The sequence below is a fragment of the Chenopodium quinoa genome, unplaced genomic scaffold, assembly GCF_001683475.1.
Source record: "Chenopodium quinoa cultivar QQ74 unplaced genomic scaffold, ASM168347v1, whole genome shotgun sequence".
In the NCBI taxonomy this organism is placed as follows: domain Eukaryota; kingdom Viridiplantae; phylum Streptophyta; class Magnoliopsida; order Caryophyllales; family Amaranthaceae; genus Chenopodium; species Chenopodium quinoa.
Window position 1 is genome coordinate 219,180 of NW_018744143.1, and position 25,370 is coordinate 244,549.

Genomic DNA, 25,370 nt, shown 5'->3' on the forward strand with positions numbered 1-25,370 from the left:
TTATGCCATAATAATAGGATCAACAAGAATAGTGGCAACTTTTTCTTGCATAAATTGGCCGACGGTATAGCCATCTTCATCACAATGATAGATGTCACATAATGTTCTTGTAACGTTGATAACTGCGAATAGTATAGGAGTTGGAACAATTCTTGACCCAATTATTTCTTCATTCATGTCCTTCCATGCCTCCTCAATGCGTATTTGGAGCTCCTTCTTAGCTTCTTCGATGGAGAATCCGAATTGAACCATATAGCAATCTATTGCAGACGAAACATGACCTCTGGTCTTCTCAAACTACAAATATCCATTAAAATGAAATCGTAAGATTGGATTGAGCAAGGGCAATCATGTATAACCACAACGATATGTGGCGGTTTTTGTGAAAAAAAAAAAAAAAATGAATAATGGTGTCAAATAGTAAAATTTTTAAACAAATTGTAAATAAAACTACAAATCTTATAAGGTGGAAAATTTTCAGTATTTTTAAATTTAAATGAGGTCAATTAACCCGGTCCACTATTACTGATTTGTCTACCACTAATTATACAATCACTAACAACAAATCTAACCATCAATTTTTATCTCATTTAATTTTATTTTAAATTGGTACGATAAGAGTAACATTGTGAATTAAATATACAATTTGTCAATTTAAACTTATGACTAACCAAATATGTACAAAGTATTTTTTTTTCCTTCTATAAAATATTCGTAAAAAGTTGTCACAGTTGCAAATATAATTGTAATAAGCAACTAGTACAAATTTTCATAATTTCAAACTTATAACTAACCACATGTATGTCCAATTCAGATTATGAACAATTTTTCATTGAAGTATAAATGTTTAGGAGTTAAATATATGTAACAAGTAATTTCAAATAACGGGGTGTCTGCCTTGCCTTGTCACGTAGTTGTAAACTTGTCATCTTAGTTTATTTGTGGGAGTACATACCTTGTGGCTACTAATGTCATTCAAGAGCCTGGCAAGTATGCACGAAGCTTTTAGAGCCTTTGTATTTTCGTCGACCCATTCAAAGGCATGCTTAGATGCCAACTCCCCCATGCCTTGATAAGAGGCAGCAGTAATGTACAAATAGCCAGAGGTGATGATGCCATTTTTCATGTATTCATCGTAAGTTGGAACAACATTTTGATGATGCCAAATAGATTCTTGAAAGTAAGCTTGACATATAGCTTTCATCTAGTAAATAAAATATGACATTGATAATTTACGTTAGTTCTTATATAATCTCTCAAGCAAAACAAAAAAATTATATATAGATTATGTTTAAATGTGTATGTACTTCTTTTTGGAGATCATTGGCGGACCTGGCCTTGTGCATGGTGAGTCAAATGACTCACCAGGCCCAAACAAAATTTCTAAGTTTTTTAAAAAAAAAACAAAAAAAAAAATTATTTTCTTTTGTTGATTTTGTTGTTGTTTGTTTGGTAAACTTTGAACCTTTTGTTAATGTTGTTGGGATTTTGGTGAAATTTGAACCTTTTTGACCATGTGAATTGTAGTCAGTGTTTATTTAGGGTGTTTATTGATGTCAATTATGTCTGTCAAATTGTCAATACACCATTGGCTTTGGTAGATTTATATGGGGTTTTGCATATGTGCTGATTTGATTGGCGATTCAGACGATTGCTTATGATATAGTCGACCCACCCTAATGATATAGTCAATTATGTCTGTCAAATTGTCAATACACCCTAATGCTTGTAAAGATTTTAATCTTGTCAATTATTAGAGAGCTAAGCTTGTCATGTTGTCAAATTTTTTTTTTACATATTTGGTTATCGATTGTGACTCATCAGTCGGAAACTCCTGGGTCCGCCACTGTTGGAGATGATAAACAACATATGATCGTTGCTCCAAAGCTAAGTCTTGCTCAATTTCTTCAAACGTTTCAAACATAACTTGAGAAATTGCTCTCATGTAGTCCGGAAGTTGACTGATGCAACTTTTGTCCCACCTATAATTTCAGTAATAAATAGGTTAAAAAAGATTAAGGAGTACTTTATATACACATATGGCACATTCAATTCATGCATGTTAACGAACCTTTGAACCGTTTCGGTGAAGGGTTTTAACTCTTCAATGGTTCCATAAGCGTCATAGATGTCATCTATTACAGATATAATGTTGAAAAATTTGTTTAGCAGCATCCTCGCATACGAGTACTTAGGTTCATAGTACACACCCAGAATCCAGAAGTAGGCCTCTACCACTCTATCACGAACAAAAGGGTATTTTGTGACCATATCTAGACTTCTCCACCACCTGAGTAAAAGAAATTTAGTATAGTATAGAATTTTCATAGCATTAAATATTTTGTGATTACCAAGTAACGCTAGCTAGATAAATTACTTGTATCAATAAGTTACTTCACATTTTTACCTAGTATGATCTCTTAGCTCCTTGTTATGCAGTATTTGAAGCAAGTTGAAATCTAACTTCGCAAATTTCAACAAAGCTTCATTATGGAAAGGCTTTGACTCATACAACGAGATTTGGTACCACGATTCTAGCCTTATACTACGTCTATGGAGGGGTAGTTTCAAGGCATGGGCTATTTGTTCGGCCATGGGAGAGTTTGATTGTGTAGAAAATGAGGTTAGATGAGTAGTAGCAAATACACGAGCTTCGTCGAGTGTATTCTCTCCATGCACTCCTAGATATGACGCTTCATACAAGCTCAATAGGCCATGCACATCGTTTGTTAACCTTTCCTTGAAGCTTCCGTTCTCACATTTGAAGTTTTCAAACACATCTGCTTATACATACAAATATTATATCAATAAACTTCGAATATTTTTCATTTAACATGAAACTAACTATGCATACAAAAACAATATAACGATTTAAGAAGATGCAATAATAGTTACATACCACATGAAACATTGAAGCCATGTTGTCGTAAGAGACGAAAGCGTAGAGAAACATAGTAAAGATCATCCTCATAGGAACTATCATCATACATCTTCTTATAGAAATTTCGAAAAGTGTCTTCAATTTCATTTTCAAAGTGGTATACAACTCCAATGCGATGTATGTCATCTAAGAATACAAGTCTTTCCATTGGGTCCTTATGAACGTTCAAAATTTCTTTGCGCACTAGCTCTTTGAGCTCTTCCGCCTCTTGCTCCATTCGGCCTTGGGTAGCCTAAACCAATTGTTAACATTTGTTAGTATAAAAACAAATAATTTATTTTCATAAGACTTTGATAGTCTTAATATATATATCCACTGCTTCTTAAGTATATCAGTATATGCAACAAGTTAACTTTATTATAAATGCATGTATGTGACAAACTAAAATGTGCAATATTAATATTAATTTACGAGGTTCAATGCCAAATTCAAAAAATTTAAAATTTATTATATGTATATGAGATAAAAGAAAAGGCCAATCTCACAAATTAATTAAACGAATAGAATAGAATAAAACGGGTAATAATTATAATAGTAGTAGTAGCAGTAATAACAATAAAAAAAACCTCGTCCGGGGGAGCATAATTGAGGAAGTGATCACCCCAGATGTTGGGAGGATAATTAGCAAGCGGACGAACGATTTCTGTAACTGTATCATTCATACAAGTCATATTCACTCAATTTCTTTTGAGAATTGAAATTTGCAAGAGATTATTTTAATGTCTTTTGAATAAATGGACTTAGTTTTTTTGTTGTTATGAAATTAAAGTCTAAACAAGTACATATATATAAGGGAACAATAAGTCTAGCTACTATCGCCGCACGTTTTGTTTTTAGTTGATGACTCCTGCAACTTTGTAAGTTGCCATATTTTGTTTTGTTTCTTCTTCGAAAGTTGGCATTTTTTAAAATAAATGGTGGTGGGACTTGTAAGATATTTCATTTTATAAGTTGGTCATAGTATGTGGGCTTGATTCTATGCGATGGTAATTTTTTTTATTTATTTCTATCCGTCTCTTTGTTTTAAAGTTAAATCCCAAGTCATACTAAAGTTGTTAAATCAATAATAATAATTGAATTTTTGAAATAACGTAGAAGGCAATAATCAATCATAATAATTAAACAAATTAATTATAATTTCTATGCAAATTAGTAATTTGCAATAAAATAAATAAATAAATAAATAACAACAACAACAACAATAATGTAGTACTTTTTTTGTTTGTATCATTTACCTTTTCGGGCTCATAAATTTACTTGCAATCTCGATCACTATATTTTGGTTTCACCCATCTTAAAATTTAAAATATACTCATCCCATTCCACAATAATTAATATATCTTAATTTTTTTTTTTTAAAAAAAACTATTTATATGTTAACTTTAAGTTTTTACTAACATAGTAAACATGTATCATCATGTAAAATCCTATGGAGTATTAAACATATATTATCATAAAAAATTAACAGTGTGCTTTTTTTGGTTCCACCCATCCGACATTTTAAAATATGCCTAGTCTTTTTTTTTTCTTCTTTCTTACAACAAAGAAAAATAAGACACAACCCACCACTTTAGCGGCCTAATACATTGATTTTTTCTAAAGTAACACAAGGAGTCAAGGACTCTTAATATAATTAAAGCTAGATCGAAGACAATGTACTGTGATCTATAAATAGTAGGAACTAATTTATTCATTAGGTCACTTGTCCAAACTGATCAGGGGGGAGAATAGAGGTGTCAAATCTGGTACCTGAGTCGGGTTATTTAAAAATAAGTCTAGCTAAATAAGTTATGAGTCAAAATTTGAATCAGGTATTTTTGGGTCAGATACGATCAGTTAATCAAGTCAATTTTTACACCTGCGGGAGAGAATCACATGTTCTTGAAGACCACGCTTGCTCTTGGCCTTGGTGGGAGTGTGAGATGCCGAAGAATTTTTGTGTAAGAGATGGAGGCATAAATCCTTCATACACTGATGTCCATGACATAACTGGTTTACCAAGTCAAGTGTAGAAATTTCAAATGATTTGCTTGATGGTTCACCAAGTAATTATTTTTGTAAAAAGTTAATAAGGAGAAGCACGCAGCACAACATAAAAGAATATATAGCTCAAGTCTTAGAAGATTAATCAACTCTAAATGTCTAATCAACTCTAAGTATCTAATTAAAACTGTCGTATATAAATTCGTCTTACGTATTTACATGCATTCTCAATATTACTTGCTAACCACTTCCGCTGGATGAATGTGACTTTTTGCACAATTTCAGAATGCTCTTTAATTATACTATCTCTGTTTCATATTATTTACAACTTCGGTATATTATTTGTGAAATACTTTGTATAAAAAATTCCCAAGTTGCAAAAACGGAGATAGTATATTCCCTCTATATTTTATTTCTCGGTTCATTTTTCAAGACACGAAGTTTTAAGAGAAACACGGAGTAGTAAACAATATTATTTTATGATGGTAGTGGGGTCAGTTGAAAAATGAAAAAAAACCGAAAAAGTAAAAGTGGATAGCCATGCGTATACGTGGAGATGAGAGATATAATATAGTAAAAAAGTATGATATGAGGGGACCACTAGTAGGTGTGGAAGATGATTATATCATTATTAGTTACTGTTTGTAGTTTGTGTATCCCTTGATTTACTTATTTAGATTGATAGTTTAAGATATCCCTTATTATTAGATAATGTACCTAGTCATAGTTTAGTGATGTTTAATGCTCTAATATTGTATAATATATATACTCTTGTATACTCATCAATAAAGCTTTTTCATATATAACTCTATCAGTGAGGGGGAAAATAGTAAAATATTGTTAAAAGTTTTCAAAAATAAAAAAAAATGGAACAAGTTTTACAATACGACCGCAAAAGAAAAATGGAGCAAGTAATGATATATTAAGAGAGTACATGTATTGTTTTTATCAAAAATAATTGAAGAGCTTAAAATTTTCCATTGAAACAAGATATTTTAATTAATATGTAACGTTTGACCTAATCTGAATCCTTCAAGTATGATTTTATGCATTAGATGACTAAATTTGAACTGTGACTTTAAAAAACCCATAAGTAAAAACAGTAATTATGAACAGTTTTGTCTGGATATGTATTTTTTAAATTTTAAATGCTACGACGGAGTAACCTGTCAGTGGGTTTTCCGCTGCCAGTCCCAAATCTGGATAAAGGAGGAGGGTTACGGTAGGCCAGATGATTGAGAGTAGTACTAAGATGGGTGACCTCCTGAAAAGTCCTCATATTGGTTTATGTAGCCGACCCCACTTATAAGATTAAGGCATTCAATTCAAGCAAAAAAAAAAAATGCTACGGAGTAGTATAGTTAGCATACTTTAATTTTTTGAATAACATGCAATTAATTAAGAATATTTAATTAGTCTTCAATTTGTCTCCATAATTGTTATTGTAAGACAATCACCATACAAACAGGCTAAACCTTTAGACATAGTGGGAGTAATAAGTAATTAAACTAATACTGTATTTAAAATTATGCATGGTTTGATTTAATTTTATTATACCTATTATTATTTGATTTATTCTCACTTGCAATAACAATAAGTTGAAGTGGACATGTTCCAAACTTCAAAGGAAAACTATTTTCACCTCAAATAGTTTTACATTGCCTAGCTAGTAATAAGGTTGTCGTTTCTTGCAACCTGTATTTTCTATAACGTACATACATAGTGAATTAAATCTTCCCCCTCCAATTCAAGAAGTTGAAGCAATATACAATAAGCAGTACGAAGGTGTAATTCAGGTTAAATATGTTCTTTTGGAAATTTCTCATAGACGACCCTTTACTTTTGACTTTTTTCAATGTTATTAACCAATTTTTAAAATATCAATAATAGCCTTGAATTTATAAAATATCTCAAACATGGCATTAAGCTGATTTAATGGTTAAAATTTTTTTAAATCTAATGACCGATAAACATGGTTAACTCTCTGTCAGTCTAACAGTCTAACTTTCTTCTTTCTTCTCAAGTCTCACCATTTCAACCATTAACTAATGGTCTATTTGGTAGGGTGTAAAATATTTTCAATATAAAATGATTTTCCATGAAAATCATTTTACAATGGAAAACTCATTTTCAAAAAAGTTTTCCATTGTTTAGTTGAATGGTGTTGTGCGACAGCGGAAGCAAAGGTCGAAAACAAACAAGAAAACAATAAAGAAATTCAATGCAAACAATAAGAACAACACCAAGAATTTACGTGGTTCACTATCGATGTGATAGCTACGTCCACGGGCACCGAGATCGAATGATTTCACTATAAACTGCAAAGATTACAAAGATGATTCTTGTATTTCTCAAGAACGGCTCTCACTCTCTCTCTTTTAACCCTTATACTAATATTAGGGAGGTTTTATATTAATCCCTAAAATAAAAGATACTTGGGCAAAAAGATAACATAAAAGATAACTTTAAATCGTAAAATCCGCGTCTCCGCATTTTTCCTTCTCCGCCCGGTCAGACCGGGCAAGGTCTGCCCGATCGGGCGCGAGAAGAAAACTCCATACGAATGCTTCAACGTATCCAACCCCCACCGCCCGGTCAGACCGGGCAATGTCCGCCCGATCGGGCGGACAAAGCTACGAAGTACGAGTCACCTAATACTTATCAACAATCTCCACCTTGACGAGAACTCGTAGTCAGCAAACGACCCCATCAAGACATAGTGGAAAAACATCTCAAGCCAAACCCGATGCAAGACTCATGCATAAGCCATACATCCCGATAAGTCTTCAACCAAGACCCATCACATACTCGTCTCCAAGTATAACAACTCATAATGCTCCACCTGCATCACAAGCCCCGGGCAAGCTCCACCTTAAGGCCAACACACCTACACCAGGAGCTCCCCAACTTCGCCCCTCAGGGCCTACTACATCACGTAGTAATCAATATTTAGCAAGTCTAAGCAATGTTTAAACTTGCTAAACGGAACAGGCTTAGTGAAGAAATCAGCCGGGTTGTCAGCAGTCCCAATCTTCTTCACCTTAATCCTCTTGTCAGTACGCAAGAAATGATACCTGACATCAATGTGCTTCGTCCGATCATGGTGTACTTGATCTTTAGCTAAGCAAATCGCACTTAGACTATCACAATACACTGTAGCAAAATCCTGTGCAATACCCAGTTCACCTACTAGGCCTTTGAGCCAAATAGACTCCTTAGCTGCAGAAGTTAAAGCCATATACTCAGCTTCAGTAGTTGACAACGTAACTGATGACTGCAATGTAGACTTCCAACTAACCACAGAACCACCCAAAGTGAACACATAACCAGTCACAGACCTCCTGGTATCCACATCAGCTGCATAATCAGAATCACTGTACCCAGTGACCAAGCATTCCCTACCATTCCCGTACACAAGACCAATATCAGTTGTCCCTCTCAGGTAGCGAAAAATCCTTTTCACCCCTTGCCAGTGTTCCCTCCCAGGTCGAGCCATAAACCTGCTTACAACACTAACAGCATGCGCAATATCCGGCCTAGTACAGACCATAGCATACATCAAACAACCAACCGCGTTTGCATATGGAACTCTAGACATATAAGACAACTCCTCCTCTGATTGAGGTGACATAGACAAAGACAACTTACAACTAACAGTAGTTGGCGTACTTATAGGCTTCGATTTTTCCATCCCAAAACGAGACAAAATCTTTTCAATGTAGCTTTTCTGAGTCAAGAAAAGCTTACCTCTAGCCCGATCCCTGTAGATCTCCATACCCAAAATCTTCCTAGCTGCACCCAAGTCTTTCATGTCAAACTCCGAGTTAAGCATCTCCTTTAATCTAGCAATATCAGATTTATTCTTTGTGGCAACCAACATGTCATCAACATATAACAAAAGATAAATCATGGAACCATTATCCAGCTTACTATGATACACACAGCAATCATATGAATTCCTGTCAAAACCTTGTGAAACCATAAAAGAATCAAACCTTTTGTACCACTGTCGGGGGGATTGCTTAAGTCCATACAATGACTTTAGCAATCTGCAGGCATAGTGTTCCTTTCCAGGAACTTCGAATCCTTCGGGCTGCTTCATCAGAATCTCCTCCTCCAAATCGCCATGAAGGAAAGCCGTTTTAACATCCAACTGCTCCAGCTCAAGATCAAAATGTGCTACAATTGACAATAACACACGGATTGAAGTATGTCGAACCACAGGTGAGAATATCTCAACAAAATCAACCCCTTCTACCTGACTGAACCCCTTAGCAACTAGCCTAGCCTTAAAACGTATTTGCTCAGTTTCCGACAACCCTTCTTTCTTCTTGTAAATCCATTTACAACCCACAAGCTTCCTCCCTTCCGGTACCTTTACCAGTTCCCACACTCTGTTCTTGTAAAGAGACTGCATCTCTTCACCCATTGCGGCAAGCCATTGCGCAGACTCACTACAACTAATTGCTTGTTTATATGTGGCAGGTTCAAATGACTCTACATCATCAGCTACACTCAATGCATAACCTGTCATCGCATCAACACAGCAATTTCTTCCCTCCATCTCTTCAATCAATCTAACAGGCTTCTTGATAACTCGTTTAGGCATCTCAAGAATGGTGTCAGGTTGACTAGATGACCCCTGATTAGATTGCTCCACCTCATCCCCAGAGTTAGAATGAGTAGGAGTAATCTCAGGTTCAGGAGTACCCGGCACTGGAACATCAGCATCATCATCAATATATTGTACCCGAGGTAAATCAGCAATGGTAGACTGATGTACCTCAAGTACCCCATCTGTCTGTAATAAATTGTCTCCTTCCCTTCTCAAATCTGAAATCTCTGCATTTTTAATTGAATACATGGTGTTTTCATCGAAAGTAACATCCCTACTAAGAATGACCCGACCCTCCGAAGGTGAAAAAATTCTAAACCCCTTCACACCATCCCCGTACCCAACAAAACACCCCTTCTTGGCTCGTGGATCCAGCTTACCCTCAATAACATGATAATAAGCAACACAACCAAAAATCTTCAAATTCGAAAAATTAGGCAACTTACCACTCCAGATCTCAAACGGAATTTTGGAATCAATTCCAGAATGAGGACCCCTATTAATGACATAACAAGCTGTTAACACAGCTTCACTCCAGTACCTCCTCCCAAGCCCTGCATTAGAGAGCATGCATCGAACTCTCTCTAGCAGTGTCTGATTAACCCGTTCTGCTACACCGTTCTGCTGTGGTGTCTTCCTGACAGTATGATGCCGACCTATACCCTCATCTGCACAGAACTGATTAAACTCGTCTTTGCAAAACTCTAGCCCATTGTCCGTTCGTAGCTTCTTGATCTTCCTTCCTTGTCGATTTTCCACCAAAGCTTTCCATTGCTTGAAAACTTTGAAGGCCTCATCCTTTGACTTAAGCAACCTAAGCCATGTGTATCGGGACTTGTCATCAACAAATGACACAAAATAGTGGTAACCTCCCATACCTTCAACTCTAGATGGACCCCAGCAATCTGAATGGATGTAATCGAGCACTGCATCAGTAATGTGAGCACCCTTGCTGAACTTTGACCTGTGTTTCTTACCAAACACACAATGCTCACAAAATTCAAGGTTGGCAACCTTGACCCCGGATAGAAGACCCCTCTTGGACAATAGCTGCATCCCCTTCTCCCCCATATGACCAAGCCTCATGTGCCAAATCTTAGTCATCTCCTGGTGAGATACAGATGCGCAAACCGCAGAACTAGGCAGTGTAACACCCTCAAAAACATAGAGGGTGTTCCTTTTGATACCCTTAAGTACCAACTCAGAACCTCTGAAAATACACAACTCCCCATCTGAAAACACACCATTGTACCCCAAGTCATCCAGGGTACCCAATGAAATCAGATTCTTTCCTAAAGCAGGAACATGCCGTACATTAGTCAAAGTTAACCTCCGCCCATCAACAGTCCTCAACCTCATGGAACCAATACCTGTGACCTTACATGGAGCATTGTTACCGACTATAACCATACCCCCATTGCGAGGTTCATATGTATCAAACCAATCTCGACGTGGACACATATGGAACGAACACCCCGAATCTAGAACCCAGTTATCAGATAAATCATCAGACCTAGCAGAACTGACTAATGCTAAATCTTCCTCTGAATTATAGCTCTCATTCGGTTTCTCTTCAACTACAGCAGCCTGGGACTTGTTTTTCCTCACCGGACAATTATTCCTAAAGTGACCCGGTTCTTTACAGTAATAACATGTTTTAGTAGTAGTTTTACTAGATCCATCCTTGCCGTTTCCAGCACCCGACCCAGCATTGTTCCCCTTGTTAAACCCCTTATTCTTTTTAGACTTTCCGGACTTAACAAACAACCCACTACCATTATCCCCATTATCACTCGTAGCTTTCATTCTGAGTTCCCTAGTATGAAGTGCTGCCTTCACTTCTTCTAAGGTTATAGAATCCTTACCAACAACAAAAGACTCTACAAAATTCTCAAAGCTAGACGGTAGAGATACAAGTAAAATCAACGCAGCATCCTCATCATCAATTTTAACATCTAAATTACGTAAATCAAGCAAAATAGAGTTAAGTTTTTCTAGATGTTCCCGTAAGGAAGTACCTGACTGCATCCGGAGGCTAAACAACCGCTGTTTCAGTAATAATTTGTTGGTCAACGACTTAGTCATATACAATGACTCCAGCTTCAGCCACAATCCAGCCGCCGTTTCCTGATCAGCCACCTCCGTGATGATTTGATCATCAAGACTAAGTAATATGGTAGAGTGTGCCTTCTCTTCCATAACTTCTAACTGCGGGTCAGTCGGTCCATCTTCTGACTCCGAAGTAGTACTCTTTGGAGCCAACGGACGCCATATCTGCTGTTGTTTTAACAGAGCCTTCATCTTAATTTGCCATAGCCCGAAACTATTTTTCCCGGTAAACTTCTCAATTCTTATTGTTGAATCTCCTGCCATTGTTATCTTCAAGAAACTCTCCAAGGATTGAACCTGAGCTCTGATACCAATTGTTGTGCGACAGCGGAAGCAAAGGTCGAAAACAAACAAGAAAACAATAAAGAAATTCAATGCAAACAATAAGAACAACACCAAGAATTTACGTGGTTCACTATCGATGTGATAGCTACGTCCACGGGCACCGAGATCGAATGATTTCACTATAAACTGCAAAGATTACAAAGATGATTCTTGTATTTCTCAAGAACGGCTCTCACTCTCTCTCTTTTAACCCTTATACTAATATTAGGGAGGTTTTATATTAATCCCTAAAATAAAAGATACTTGGGCAAAAAGATAACATAAAAGATAACTTTAAATCGTAAAATCCGCGTCTCCGCATTTTCCTTCTCCGCCCGGTCAGACCGGGCAAGGTCTGCCCGATCGGGCGCGAGAAGAAAACTCCATACGAATGCTTCAACGTATCCAACCCCCACCGCCCGGTCAGACCGGGCAATGTCCGCCCGATCGGGCGGACAAAGCTACGAAGTACGAGTCACCTAATACTTATCAACAAATGGAAAATGATTTTCCATTTTAAGCATTTTCCATTGTTTGGTTGAACTGAAATTCAATTGTGAGGGAAAATGTTTTTCCTCCACTTGTGATGGAAAATGTTTTCCTTCTAAATTGGGGGGAAAATGTTTTCAATAGGGTGAAAAATGATTTTCCACCCCAAGTTTTACATTTTAATGTATTACACCAAAACCAAACAATGTAAAATGAAAACACTTTTCAGTGAAAATGTTTTACGCCCTACCAAACGGAGCCTAACCTTCACTTTCTCTCTCCATTTAAATACCTCTTTCTTTTCGTCTACACCATTCAATCTTCAATTTCTTAATAAACATGTCATTATGATGATTTACAGTACGATCACTACCTCATTTCTTCCTCCAACTCCCTCCAAACCAATATATCCTCCACTACCTCAAAACCCTAATCTCTCCGATTTCTTTGAACCCCCATTCCTCAATTCTCACCTCCCACGTCCCACCTCTCTATACTCTATCATTGTTGTGAAGCCGTGTTTGAAGAAGCAATATCCTTACTTTAGCCCCAGTTCCTCATTATGAGGAACACTTTTGTTCCTCGTAATGGCATTTTGAAAAATAATGTGATGTTTTTTATTTGTGAGGACCGCCTATGTGTAATGAGTGGAACTCTCAAATCTTCACACATACCCCATGAGGAACAGAGATTTCCCCCTTTAAATTTGGTCTTTATGAATAATTCGTAAACTCCAACCTTCCTTTTCCTCCTCAACCTCCGCTCACAAAACCTCCCATCATCACCACCTTCACAACTAACACCACCCTCTTGAATTTCAATTCAGCGGGCTTTGTCATGAATATGTGCGTGACACATGCCAAACACTTCGGCTTAGCGGGAATGGACAACGACGACGAAATGAAAAGAAAAAGTGCCCCGAGCGCCCCCATTTAGAAAGAAGGGTCGAAGGGTTTGGTCATGTAGCTTTTCCTGTCCTCCGGCTCCTCCCCTTCATCGAGTAAAAACTAAAATAACCTATTAAATACGAAGCGGGAAATGAGATATCTTTCACTCAAAGAACTTACCTTCTTAGCTTACAGAATCTCTTGATAAAAGAAAGTCTAGCTACATGCTATTAACGTCGGAAATTTTGACCTTGGTTGGTGATATTCGATCAAGACGAGGCTTTTATGTGAGAGTTTGAAATATATAAAACACATAGTTCTAACTCTCAACCATCAGCTTAAATTTTTGGTTGAGATAGATGGTCATTTATTCAACATGGTATTAGAGCCAACGAGATATAAAGGTCACGGGTTCGAATCTCATCAACCCTTCCTTTCAAAGTGGAATATTTCGCGCAGGGTATGCGAAGGGTCCATATTGCATCTACACTTCAAGCCTAACGAGTTGTCATGTGAGAGGACATGATAGAGTGTAAAATATATTGCTGAGCCTTAACCATCAGTTTAAACTTTTGGTTGAGATGATCCTTTAACAAAATAGGCTTGGATGAAAATTTATTAGTCAAAGAAATAAGGATCGAAGTTTAGACTATTCCCAGCAATTCAGAACCAGCCGAGAAGTGAATGAATTAGTAATTTAAGGAAACATGACTCTGATCCCCTAGTAAATAATTTCCTTCGTTGTTGTTCAGGTCTCATCGCAGTGTTTATAGCATATTGTTTAGGATTAGAAGGAAGGTCTTTTTTTTATTAAATATATTGACGCTTTTATTAAGCGATAAGACATATTTTATCTTTGCAAAGTGTCATTATTATTTATATATATATAGTTATAAGAGCTGCACTCGAAAATAAAAAGTGACCCTTTGTAAAAGTGTCGTAGCTATTGCGTCATTATTTGCTACATTTTCTTGAAGTGTATTTCTCTTTCTTTAATAATCTCTCCATTTCATAATAATCGCAACAGTTTGATTTTTGCTTTGTTCATATATATGCTTACTTTGACAATACTTTTTACCAGGCCAATATATAAAAAACACATGTTGTCATGTAAAATAATTTTGAATTAGTCTTTATATATATTTTCATTATATTAACATTTAATAATTAATCACCAATGTGTAAAAACTATAATATATAATTGGATATTAAGAAAGTATAAATCAAGAGGAATCTAATAAGATCGACCCCAATGGCTATATTTTTCTTAACTTATAAATCATCAAAGCTAATCACAATGAGATGTGTGAATAGTGTAAAAGTCTAAGTGTTGCAAGTAATAAAAAAACGGAGGAAGCTAAGTATGAAGTGTCTTTGAGTTAGATATGCCTTTGATATGTGCTCCATCCCTCTTATATCCTTTTGTACGCCCACTATATATAATGAAAGGGGTATGATTGAAATCTCTCGCTCGCTTTTGCTAAAGGGGGTTACATGCAAGGATTTAGACAAGAATTAGGGTTTGTATATTGTGATGTAATAATCTCATAAACCCTTCCACAACCCACGTATATAATACATGTCTTTTGGCATACTTGGAAAATATTCCAACACCTTAAACTCCTTTTAATTCCCTTGGCTGGCAATCTAGGTCCTTTCAATCTTTCATGCATTATCAATATTTCTCTTGATCTAAACAATACTCTGACTTAATGCGTATGTAACTGCATCAAATCAAATGATAGTCAGTAGCAAACCCCAATAATAACACCGGCTTGTAAATTATAGTAGGTTTCTAGTAAATCATTGAAATCACGTAAAAATAATACTACGTAACCAAATTGATTATCTCACAGCTAGTTAATCTTATTTGTATTAATCGCATACCTGATCAATTGAAATTTCCTTAAGGGAGCATCCGCGCGCTAACCTACATAGGAATTGCATATACAAGCATTATCGATCATTTTCTAATTTGATGGTGTAAACAATTTGTTTTGGTTCAAGTGAGGTAATTAGCTAGAGAGGCTGAGAGAGTGAAGGTTGAGAGAGGAGAGACGGAAGGAAAAAGAGGGAAATGCATAAAAAAAAAAAAATTAAATAAAAAAAAAATCATGAATTTAAGAATATGAAACGAACTATATATTGATAGTAATTTACTAGAACCTTTTGATCTTTCGAATTAATGACTAGAAATTGTTGGTCATGATCATGATTATAATTGTAGACTCACTGGAGACTAAATAGATTATTCAACCTTAATTAAGTGATATTGACTAAAAATACTAGAATTTAATTAAGTGATAATGACTTGGAATACTAGAATTGACTACTACTTGCTTGTACAAGTCCACAATGGAAGATAAGATCCATTACTAGATAGCCAAGGTGGGATTTTCTTAGCAATGTGATGCATGTTGATGGTTCCACACCCATGGCCATGGTGGGTAAGGTGGGCTGTTTCGTTACACATACGAACTAAGTGGTAATAGATATGGATCATTTTTACAAAAGACAATATTATGAGTTTACTTTTCCTAGAGATGACCTAAATTCAATTCGGGACGGGTCGGGCTAGGTCTTAGCATCAAATTTCATGTCCCACCTGTAAAAAGTGACGGGCTTTTCGGGCTTTTTTTGGACCGGATTCGCTTTTTTTTACGGGCTAATGAGTCGGGCCATAGTTGATCACCTCTACTTTTTCTATACTTTATTTGCAAACCGCGTGGAGGGACAAGAGCTTATGATGATCTTAAAGGGTGATAAAGCAAACTATGTGCACCATGCACCAATTACTGCAAACCATGGCGATATAAGCCAGAATAGGGATTTGATTTTTGTTTTATTTCTTGGCTATTGACAAGCAATAGAAACAAAAATAAACTACACTTTCTCCCTATCTCCTTAAATACTATGACAAAGGAATCAAGTAAATAAAAACGGATCGGGATGAGAGTGAGGGATAGCTCATGTGGTTAGAGTTTTACTTTCGATCACAGGAGATTTTGTAATCATCAATTCTCATCATCCACCTCTTGTGGCTCTTTAAACATTAAAAAAATTAAATAAGAAAGGATGAACTATTTATTTATTATTTGATTCATCTTCGTTGACATATATGTGAAGTTCTTCAAAATAAAAAAAATAAAAAATATATGAAGTATAAAGGCAATTATAATTTTACATACATGTATGTACAATGTCTTATGATGTTGGCTCATTTGTACTAAATAAGCAAATATTTTAGCTCATTTATACAATAGGACTCAATTTCTATCTCCTATTTCACTTGCTAAAACTAATAAGATATATTTTCTCTCTACATTTTATTTATAATTATAATACCCATATTCTCTCCCAAAATCCATATAACTCATAACTCATTTTTCTTCTCTTATGCCATCCTCTAAGGTCACAAGAATCACCTTGACTTTCTTTCATTTTCTCTTTCAAACTCCATCTACCATGTTTGCATGCTAATTTAAGAATCTTCAATTTAAAGTTTCTGAATTTTCTCTTTTCTTTTTCATTGAGATAATGAGACTATGCATAATTTTTAGAAACTTACATCACTTCAAAGGTAAAATTTTCCTGGCAAGGACATGCAATAATGTAATATCATACTACCTTCGTTAAATATTAGTTGTAATTTTGGGCTATTATTTGTGAGATATAAAATATTTCAAAGTTGCAACTAATAATATTTAACGGAGGTAGTACATATATTATATCATCATACAACTCAAATTAAATCATATACCCCAATGGTGATTTACTCAACCCAAAAGTAATGCATAAACATAAGAAGTGCATGACACAAAATTTATGCCGCAATAGGATCAACAAGAATAGTTGCAACTTTTTCTTGGATAAACTTGCTGATAGTATAGGGATGATTCTGTGGAAGTCATCCTTAAAATGACTACCATATATTGCTGATGTGGTGTTCATTAATTGGCCTATTTTTGATTTATTTTAAACTATGGTATTGATTAAAAATGCATGTATTCTTTTAAATACATGATGAACTATTATCGAAAATACATGTAGTATAATTTCTAATGATGAACTATTATCGAAAATACATGTAGTATAATTTCTAAAAATATATTTTAATTCATTTTCGAAAATATAATAATAATATGATTGAAATTAAAATTAAAATTAAAAATGAAAAATTAAATTTAAAAATATGTTCGTCATTGTTCTTCGTCATTGATCTTAATAACCACCCATCATCATACTATTCTCGCTCTAATTTGTTCAAGAAATCAACCAACATTTCGACCACAATTTGTTCATAAATTGTGTTGTTATCAATTTTTTAAGGATTCATATAGTATTCTCAACCTTAGAGTTCGAAATTTTCTGATCAATAATAATGTGAAAATTGTATTATAAGTTGTGCAAAAAACGATCAATTCATTTTAGGATTCAAATATAATTTAATGAGCAAATTAATCAAAGGAAGAAGTCGCAATATTTTTTTCATCTCGCGGACCCTGTTTGATCTGTAGAACACAAGTGTAAATTTTGTTCTTTGTTTGTAGTTCAGGAATTGTTAAATACGGGTCTGGACCCGTAAACCAAGAGAGAGAGAGTCCATTTCACAAGTCTAAAAGAGGTTTCATCCAAAACCATATGGCAATGGGAGATTTAGCCCATTAGTCTTATAAATTGTTTAACTCTATTTTGTTTTATCAATGTGGGACACTTACATGTGTTATTTGGTGGGATACTTCAACACTCCCCCTCACATGTAAGGTCCCTTTAACTCAAGGATCACATGATCCAATTTAATTTGGCCCAAAATACTTAATGTCATTAAAGGTCCCAAACCATGGGCCTGTCAATATACTTAAGCCATTAGAGGTCCAAATATACTTAAGCCATTAGAGGTCCAAATTGTGGGGCCCACAAACCAAGAGAGAGAGTCCATTTTACAAGTCTAAAAAAAGTTCCATCCCAAAATCATTTGGCAATAGAAGGTTTAGCCCCTTAGTCTTATAAAGTGTTTAACTCTCTTTTGTTTTATCAATGTGGGACACTTACATGTATTATTTGGTGGGATATACTTCAACGGGAATTCGCCTATGTGGACTTTGGTCATTACCTAAAATATGGAGTTCATCGTTTTCTAACAAATGACAAAATGTAATTTCGAACATTGCCAAAATTCCAACTGTTCAAAATTTTTTTAAAAGGATTGAACAACCTAGAGTCATAATAAATTAGTGATCTTCTAAATTAAAATTTCTAAATCAATTTATCTGAAATTTATTGGTGCCAATAGAAAATCACAAAAGTGAAAAAATTCAATTATATATATATATATATATATATATATATATATATATATATATATATATATATATATATATTTATTTATTGTTGGATCTCTCCATTTTTTCTTTATCTTAAGATTAATAAATCTAGCATAAAAACAAAGTTTCATCATTATTTCATTGGCCTTGACAATGAATATGGCTCAAATAAAGGGGATTTACTTGCTCCAAACTCTCTGTCGGGGGTTGATCGAGCATAACATCAAATAAAGAAGTGTGGAATATTGATTTAACATAGTTACTATACATGAGCTAAATAGATGATTACTCTCACTATGTTATCACATATATCAACGCATGTCTCACTGTCAAATCATCACGATTAAACATTGAATTTTTTAATTTTAAAAATGCTTTTAAATATCAGGCAATTACTTATTATATCATAACTTCAAAGTTTTCTCATTAGATAAAAATATCACAAAAAATAATAACTAAGGGCATTGCCTCACAAATTTAATAATAAAGAGTCTTAATATGCTTGAAACACGAAAAACCGACTTAAGTAAATGGTAAAAATGTGTAAGTCAAATTTAAACTAAAATAATTTAATAATCCAAGTAAAATAACATGGTTGCTCCACATCAGGTATTATTGGAACCCTAGTTCAGGGTCATGTCTTTGCCTCTTTGGCGTACGAACCATGATTTATTCAATGATGATAGGTTCAATTAGAATTATTTCAACTTGTTCTCGGATAAACTGGGTCATAGTATAGCCATCTTCTTCATCAGGATAAACATCGTATAATATTCTTGTTAAGTTAAAGACACAAGTTAGCAATGGCCTTGGAACAATAGTAGGTCTTAATATCACTTCGTTTAAGTCCTTCCATGCACACTCCACCTCTGATCGAAGCTCCTTATGGTTTCTTCCATGGACTTACCAAACTGACCCATGTGACTATTTAATGCAGTTACAATATGGCCTCTTTTTACTTCAAACTGCAAAAATATTCAATTCCATTAGTTAAAAATAGAAATACGAATAATGAGTAACCATATGTTAATTTACAGCAGTAACGTAGAATAAATTTGTTGAGACCATAAACAAACCCACATATGACTGTATGAGTGGAAGTATTTTCCCGCAATAATAAAATTATGATTAGGGGAGGGGGGGGGGGGGTGGGATGTGTATCCCACATTGAAAATAAGAGAAAGTCGTGTCCACTCTACCAGGTTAAGGAAATACTTCACTCATTGTCATATAGTTTTGCAATGTGTGGCACCTTCTTAGACTTATAAAGTGGATACACACATGAAATATCAAGCAACTTTAGATACATACCTCATGGCTAGAAATGTCATTCATGAGCCGCCCGATTATACAAGAGTCTTTTATAGCCTTGGGATATTGGTTCACCCATTCAAAGGCATCTTTAGTTGCAAACTCCCCCATGCCTAGAAAGGATGACACAGCAACATACAAATAGCCGGAGCTAAAAACCCCATTTTTCATGTATTCATCGTACGTTGGAACCAATTTTTGTTCACGCCATTTGGCTTCTTCAAAGTAGGCTTGGCAAGTTTCTGACAACTGTTAATTAGGGAAAAAAATAGTATTAATAATCTTTATTATTGTTAATGTAACGTATAATTCATACCAGAAGCTAAACAAATTAAATAAAAACAATAATTACGGATAAATAATAAAACTTTTATTAATATGTACATGTTTTTTGGTCGAATGAATAGCAAATATTTGTTGCTCCGGGGTTAAATCTTTCCCAATTTCGTCCAACGTATCTTGCGTTGCTTGATAAGCTACTTTCATGTAGTTAGGAAGTTGGTCGACGTAGCTTCTCTCACCCCTAATTTTAATTTCCATCAATTAATATTCAAGCTATTAATTTAATTAAATAAACATGCATATGAAAATTAAATCAAGTGTATCTATTCATGTTAGAAAACCTTAGAAACGCTTAGGTGAAGAGTTGTAACTCATCAACGGTTCCATAAGAGTCATAGATGTCGTCAATCACAGATACTATCTTGAAAAGTTTGGCATTAAAGATCCTAGCTAATGAGTAGCGAGGCTCATAGTACGCGCCCAATATCCAAAAGCAGGCCTCCACAACTCTGTCGCGTAAAAAGGGTAGTTTCTTGGTAAGATCTAGCCTTCTCCACCACCTATGTTGAGCGTAAACAAAAGCATTAGAAATACATCAACGCTTAAATGGTTATAATAAGTTCCTCCAATACTTTTTTTTTTTCCGGTGTATAGAGATCCACAAGGGAGAATGATAAGAATTGATCTCAGATCCTCTGCTAGAACCAAGAGAAACTTTAACCAACTGCATTATTCCTCACTCTCATAATAAGTTCTCCCAATATACTTCGTATGCCATTGTACAGTTACATTAACATACATGCATCCAGCAGACACAAATGCCTTTGGTTTCGTTGATATATATTATTGGATGAACTAATAACCTAGATAGACTCATTAGTAACCTAGCTCACATATTTACGTTCCTAGTAACTTCCTGAAGCTCGGTGTTGTACAATATTTGGAGTATGTTAAAATCTACCTTTGCAAATCTAAGTAAACTTTCCTCATGAGAAGACTTTGGTTCATAGATTGAGATTTGATATCTTGATTCTAGCCTTAAAGTGCGCCTGTGAAGAGGTTGTTTCAATGAACGGAAACTTGTTCAGCCATGGGAGAGCTTAACTGTGTAGCAAATGATTTTAGCTGAGTAGTTGCAAATGTAAGGGCTTCGTCGAGTTCGTTTATCCTCTCCATGTACTCTTAAATATGTCAAATATGAAATATATACACTTTCCCATTCACGTGTGTACTTTATTATTGCAACATGTAGGGAATGCATGGAACTTAGAAAGGTCATATACTGTATATTATATAATATACTACGTACATATATAGGACTAGATAGGTTGCACCCATTACCAAGAGAGTAATTTCACTTCACAAGTTTAAGGAGATTTTATTGCAAAATTATGTGGTAATAGGAAAATCAAGTAGCCCCTTAAATTTATAAAGCGTTTAACTTTATCTTCTTTTAACACGTAGGGAATGCTTGGAGTGTTTAATTTTAAAAGGCCATTTGATAAGAATGATAGAGTATAAAACATATTATTAGGCCTCAACCATCAGCTTAAGATTTTGATTGAGTTGGTTCTTTAATATGAAATATATATATATATATATATATATATATATATATATATATATATAGAGAGAGAGAGAGAGAGAGAGAGAGAGAGAGAGATTGGATCATGTGAAAACAATCCTAAGGCTGAAAACCGAAAACATATGATCTAGACCATTGAATTTTCATTTGACAGATTAGATTACATTCGCGTTATTTGTAATCTTGACCATCCATTCTCTCTGCTCTATTTTTATATTTCTTTAATCTCACGATCTCACTGTTTCTCTCTCCTTCTCCCAAAAAATCATCAAATTTCAGAGGAATTTGCTTCAATCTTCATCAATAATTTGCATTAATCTTCATCAATTTCGTCTTTAGATTCAAAATTAAACCTGAAAAGTGAGTTTTGCGTTTCAACAATCAATTATGTGAGTTAATCATTTTCGTCGTTGAATATTCATCCCATTGAAGCGAGTTTTGAGCTTTCTCCTCCATTGAAGCGAGTTTGAGCTTTCTCGATCCTCCATTGAAGCGAGTTCTTCCACCTCTTTCGTTTTTTTGTTTTTCGATTGTCTAGGTTAAATTGCTTGTTTATTTGATTTTATTACAGTAGTTGTTAATCGATTTGCTAATTATCGCTAATCGATTCGTTGATTATTGCTACTCAATTTTTTTAGTTGCTTGTTTATTTGATTTTTTTTGGTGGGTGTCGGTGGTTGTGGTGGTCTGGGTTTGGGGATTTTGGGTTTGGGGTTTCGGTGGTGTCGGTGGTCTGGGTTTGGGGGTTTCTAGAAACCCGGCAGAGGCTGAGCTCTTGGAAGATATTGGGAAGCAGGGACACACGAGCTTGCTGCTATCTTATGGGACATTGGAGAATTGCTCAAAGGTTCCTGCAAATTCGAGTTCAGCTATGTTCACAGAGAAGCCAACGAAGTGGCTCATTATCTTGCGCAAATGGCAATTGAAATGGAGGGAGATATAGTCAAGCACAACAACATTCCAACTTGCTCCAAAAATGCTTATGAAAATCATATGGTGGAAAGCTCCATCTAAGCTCACAGTACTGAAGACCTTGCCTTTTCTTTTATGTAATGGGTTTTGTTGGATTGAAGTAGAACAAGTTTCTTATTTGCACTCGTATGGTTTTTTTTTTTTTTTTTTTTTTTTTTTTTTTTTTTTTTGAAGCTGCTATAATTGCTCCCTTGAACTCTTTGTGGTTGATTGATTAAGTAATATGATTTCCCTTATTTAATCTTTACGTAAATGTTGTCAAAATTGATGTAGTTACCTTATTTTTATATATAGCGACCTTTATTTTTGTATATAGTGACCTTTATGTAAATGGTGTCAAAAACTCAGTCGATATAGTTACCTTATGTTTGTATATAGTGAACTTAATGTAAATGTTGTAAAAATTGATATAGTTACCCTATTTTTGTATATAGCGACCTTAATGTAAATGCTGTAAAAATTGATATAGTTACCTTATTTTTATATATAGTTACGTTATTTTTTTTTAAACCGTTAGATCTTGTTAGTAATAATGGATGGTTGAGATTTTCTGTTTTTAGTTTTCACCGTAAGCCCTGTTTTCAGCGGATCCTCCCCGTATATATATATATATATATATATATATATATATATATATATATATATATATAATCGGTGCATATGAGTTTTCTATATGCGATAGTTACAAAATAAAGGTACGATATTGTAATGTGATGAAGTGAGTGTCTAAAATCTTACCGCATGATTTTTTTTTTTAAATAAAAATAAAAATACAAACAAATATCGTGTTAATAATATAAAATTTGACATAAAACTATGCAAGAACAATATCATGGTGATGAAGATGGTGACTTATCACATGAAACATTGAAACCATGTTGTGTCGTAGAAGACGAAAGCGAAGAGAAACATAATAAAGATCATCCTCGAAGGAACTATCATCATACATCTTCTTGTGGAACTCTTGATAAGTGTCTTCAATTTCATTTTCAAAGTGGTATGCAACTCCAAGCCGATGAATGCTATCGAGAAATACAAGTCTTTCCTTTGGATCCTTGTCAACAACCAAAATTTCTTTGCGCACTATCTCCTTCAGTTGTTCAGCCTCTTGCTCCATTTTCCTTAAGATAACCTATGCCAATAGTATAAGTTATTCCATAGCCGCACCACGTTTCAAATAAATCAAAGTACTCCCGTTGTCTCAAATTACGTAATATCAATTTTAATACTTCTTTCGTGTTTTAATAAGTGTTACACTTTGACCAAACACGTAGAGACACGACTTGGTGTGACCATTAATTTATCTAATTTTATATTAGTAAAATTATAGAAAAATTGGTATTATGAAATTATACATTATAACGAATCCAACAATTTATAATATAATAACATTTGTTTTTCATATATTAGTAAATTAATCAAGTCAAAATCATCTCATTCTGAAATCGGGAGGAAAGCTCTAACCACTTAAACTGTCCCAAGCTCACTCTCATATGTACAAAATTTATCAAAAAATAAAACACGTGTAATTGCTACATACCTTATTTAAAAATAAATAAATAAAAAGTGTAAATGCTACATACCTCATCTGGAGGACAATACGTTAGAAACTGATCGCCCCAAACGTTGGGATGAAAATCAGCAAGAGGACGACTTATTTCTGCGCTCTCTTTCTCGCACTCCATATTTTTCTTACGAGATTTTTTGTTTTTTTTTGGTTTGTTTAAGAGTAATAATCTAAATTTATTATTAAGCACTAGATCACATTACATGCTATGTGAATATAGGATTTAATTCTAGGCTTCTAGCGTACCCATTATAAGGGGACAATTCCGTCCGTTGCTTCCACCAACCAAGGTTCCTAGTGCATGCACATCATAATATCTTGGATAAAAGGGTATTTTTGGCATTTTAACTAAAAACTTGAGATAATCTAAGCTAGAACTTATTAGTTAGTACGGAGTAATAAATATCTAAAGTAGTTAATAGTGAAAAGTTAATACTCTTAATTAAGACTTTTTTATCATACGTAATTAATAACTAAGGTGTAATAATTAATACTACAAAATTAAACAACTTATTGTTCAAATTTAATGTTCTTATAGTTCATTTTTTATTCTTAAAGCCAACCGCCAGTAGCTGATTTAACTAAACTTCTTTCTAAACATTCAATAGTTAGAATCCAACACATGCATACAACCAATACTAATAAAAACATATCAATTTAGGGTCTGTTCTGTTCACCTTATTTTCACTTATTTCTGGTTTAATAAGTTCAGATAAGTTTAGTTAAGTTTAGTTCAGGAAAAATAAGTTCTGATAAGGGTTACCCAAGTACAAATTACAACTAAAATAAGTTTTAATAAGGTCTAATAAGTTCAGATAACTTCAGGTAAGTTCAGATAAGATAAGTTCAAATAAGTGAAAATCATGTGAGTAGAACATACCCTTAAGTTAAGTTCAAATAAGCTTCAGTTAAGTTTAGATAAGTTAAATTAAGTTCAGATAAGTGAAAATCAGGTGAATTGAACACACCCTTAGTTAAGTT

General features: G+C 34.4%; 3 protein-coding genes across 3 annotated transcripts; all 3 read right to left on the reverse strand.

Annotated features, from left to right (window-relative positions):
* On the reverse strand, nt 1-20,154 carry LOC110693283 (sesquiterpene synthase-like). The gene is made up of 9 exons (XM_021870444.1): nt 19,984-20,154; nt 19,580-19,637; nt 3,508-3,590; nt 2,900-3,173; nt 2,408-2,780; nt 2,072-2,290; nt 1,796-1,982; nt 956-1,204; nt 1-297 (listed from the first exon to the last, which is right to left on the reverse strand). The coding sequence occupies exons 1-9, from the start codon at nt 20,152-20,154 to the stop codon at nt 1-3; spliced, it is 1,911 nt and encodes a 636-aa protein (XP_021726136.1).
* Nucleotides 19,070-21,349, reverse strand: LOC110693284 (beta-caryophyllene synthase-like; the record flags this gene model as incomplete). Its single annotated transcript, XM_021870445.1, has 4 exons — nt 19,070-19,637; nt 19,984-20,506; nt 20,589-20,825; nt 21,171-21,349. Coding segments are annotated over 2 exons (387 nt in total), but the record flags the coding sequence as incomplete, so codon positions are not given.
* A 2,256-nt stretch (nt 21,350-23,605) lies between these two features.
* LOC110693317 (valencene synthase-like) lies at nt 23,606-24,680 on the reverse strand. The gene is made up of 2 exons (XM_021870472.1): nt 24,406-24,680; nt 23,606-23,954 (listed from the first exon to the last, which is right to left on the reverse strand). The coding sequence occupies exons 1-2, from the start codon at nt 24,505-24,507 to the stop codon at nt 23,637-23,639; spliced, it is 420 nt and encodes a 139-aa protein (XP_021726164.1). The 5' UTR covers nt 24,508-24,680; the 3' UTR covers nt 23,606-23,636.
* Between the last annotated feature and the right edge of the window lie 690 nt (nt 24,681-25,370).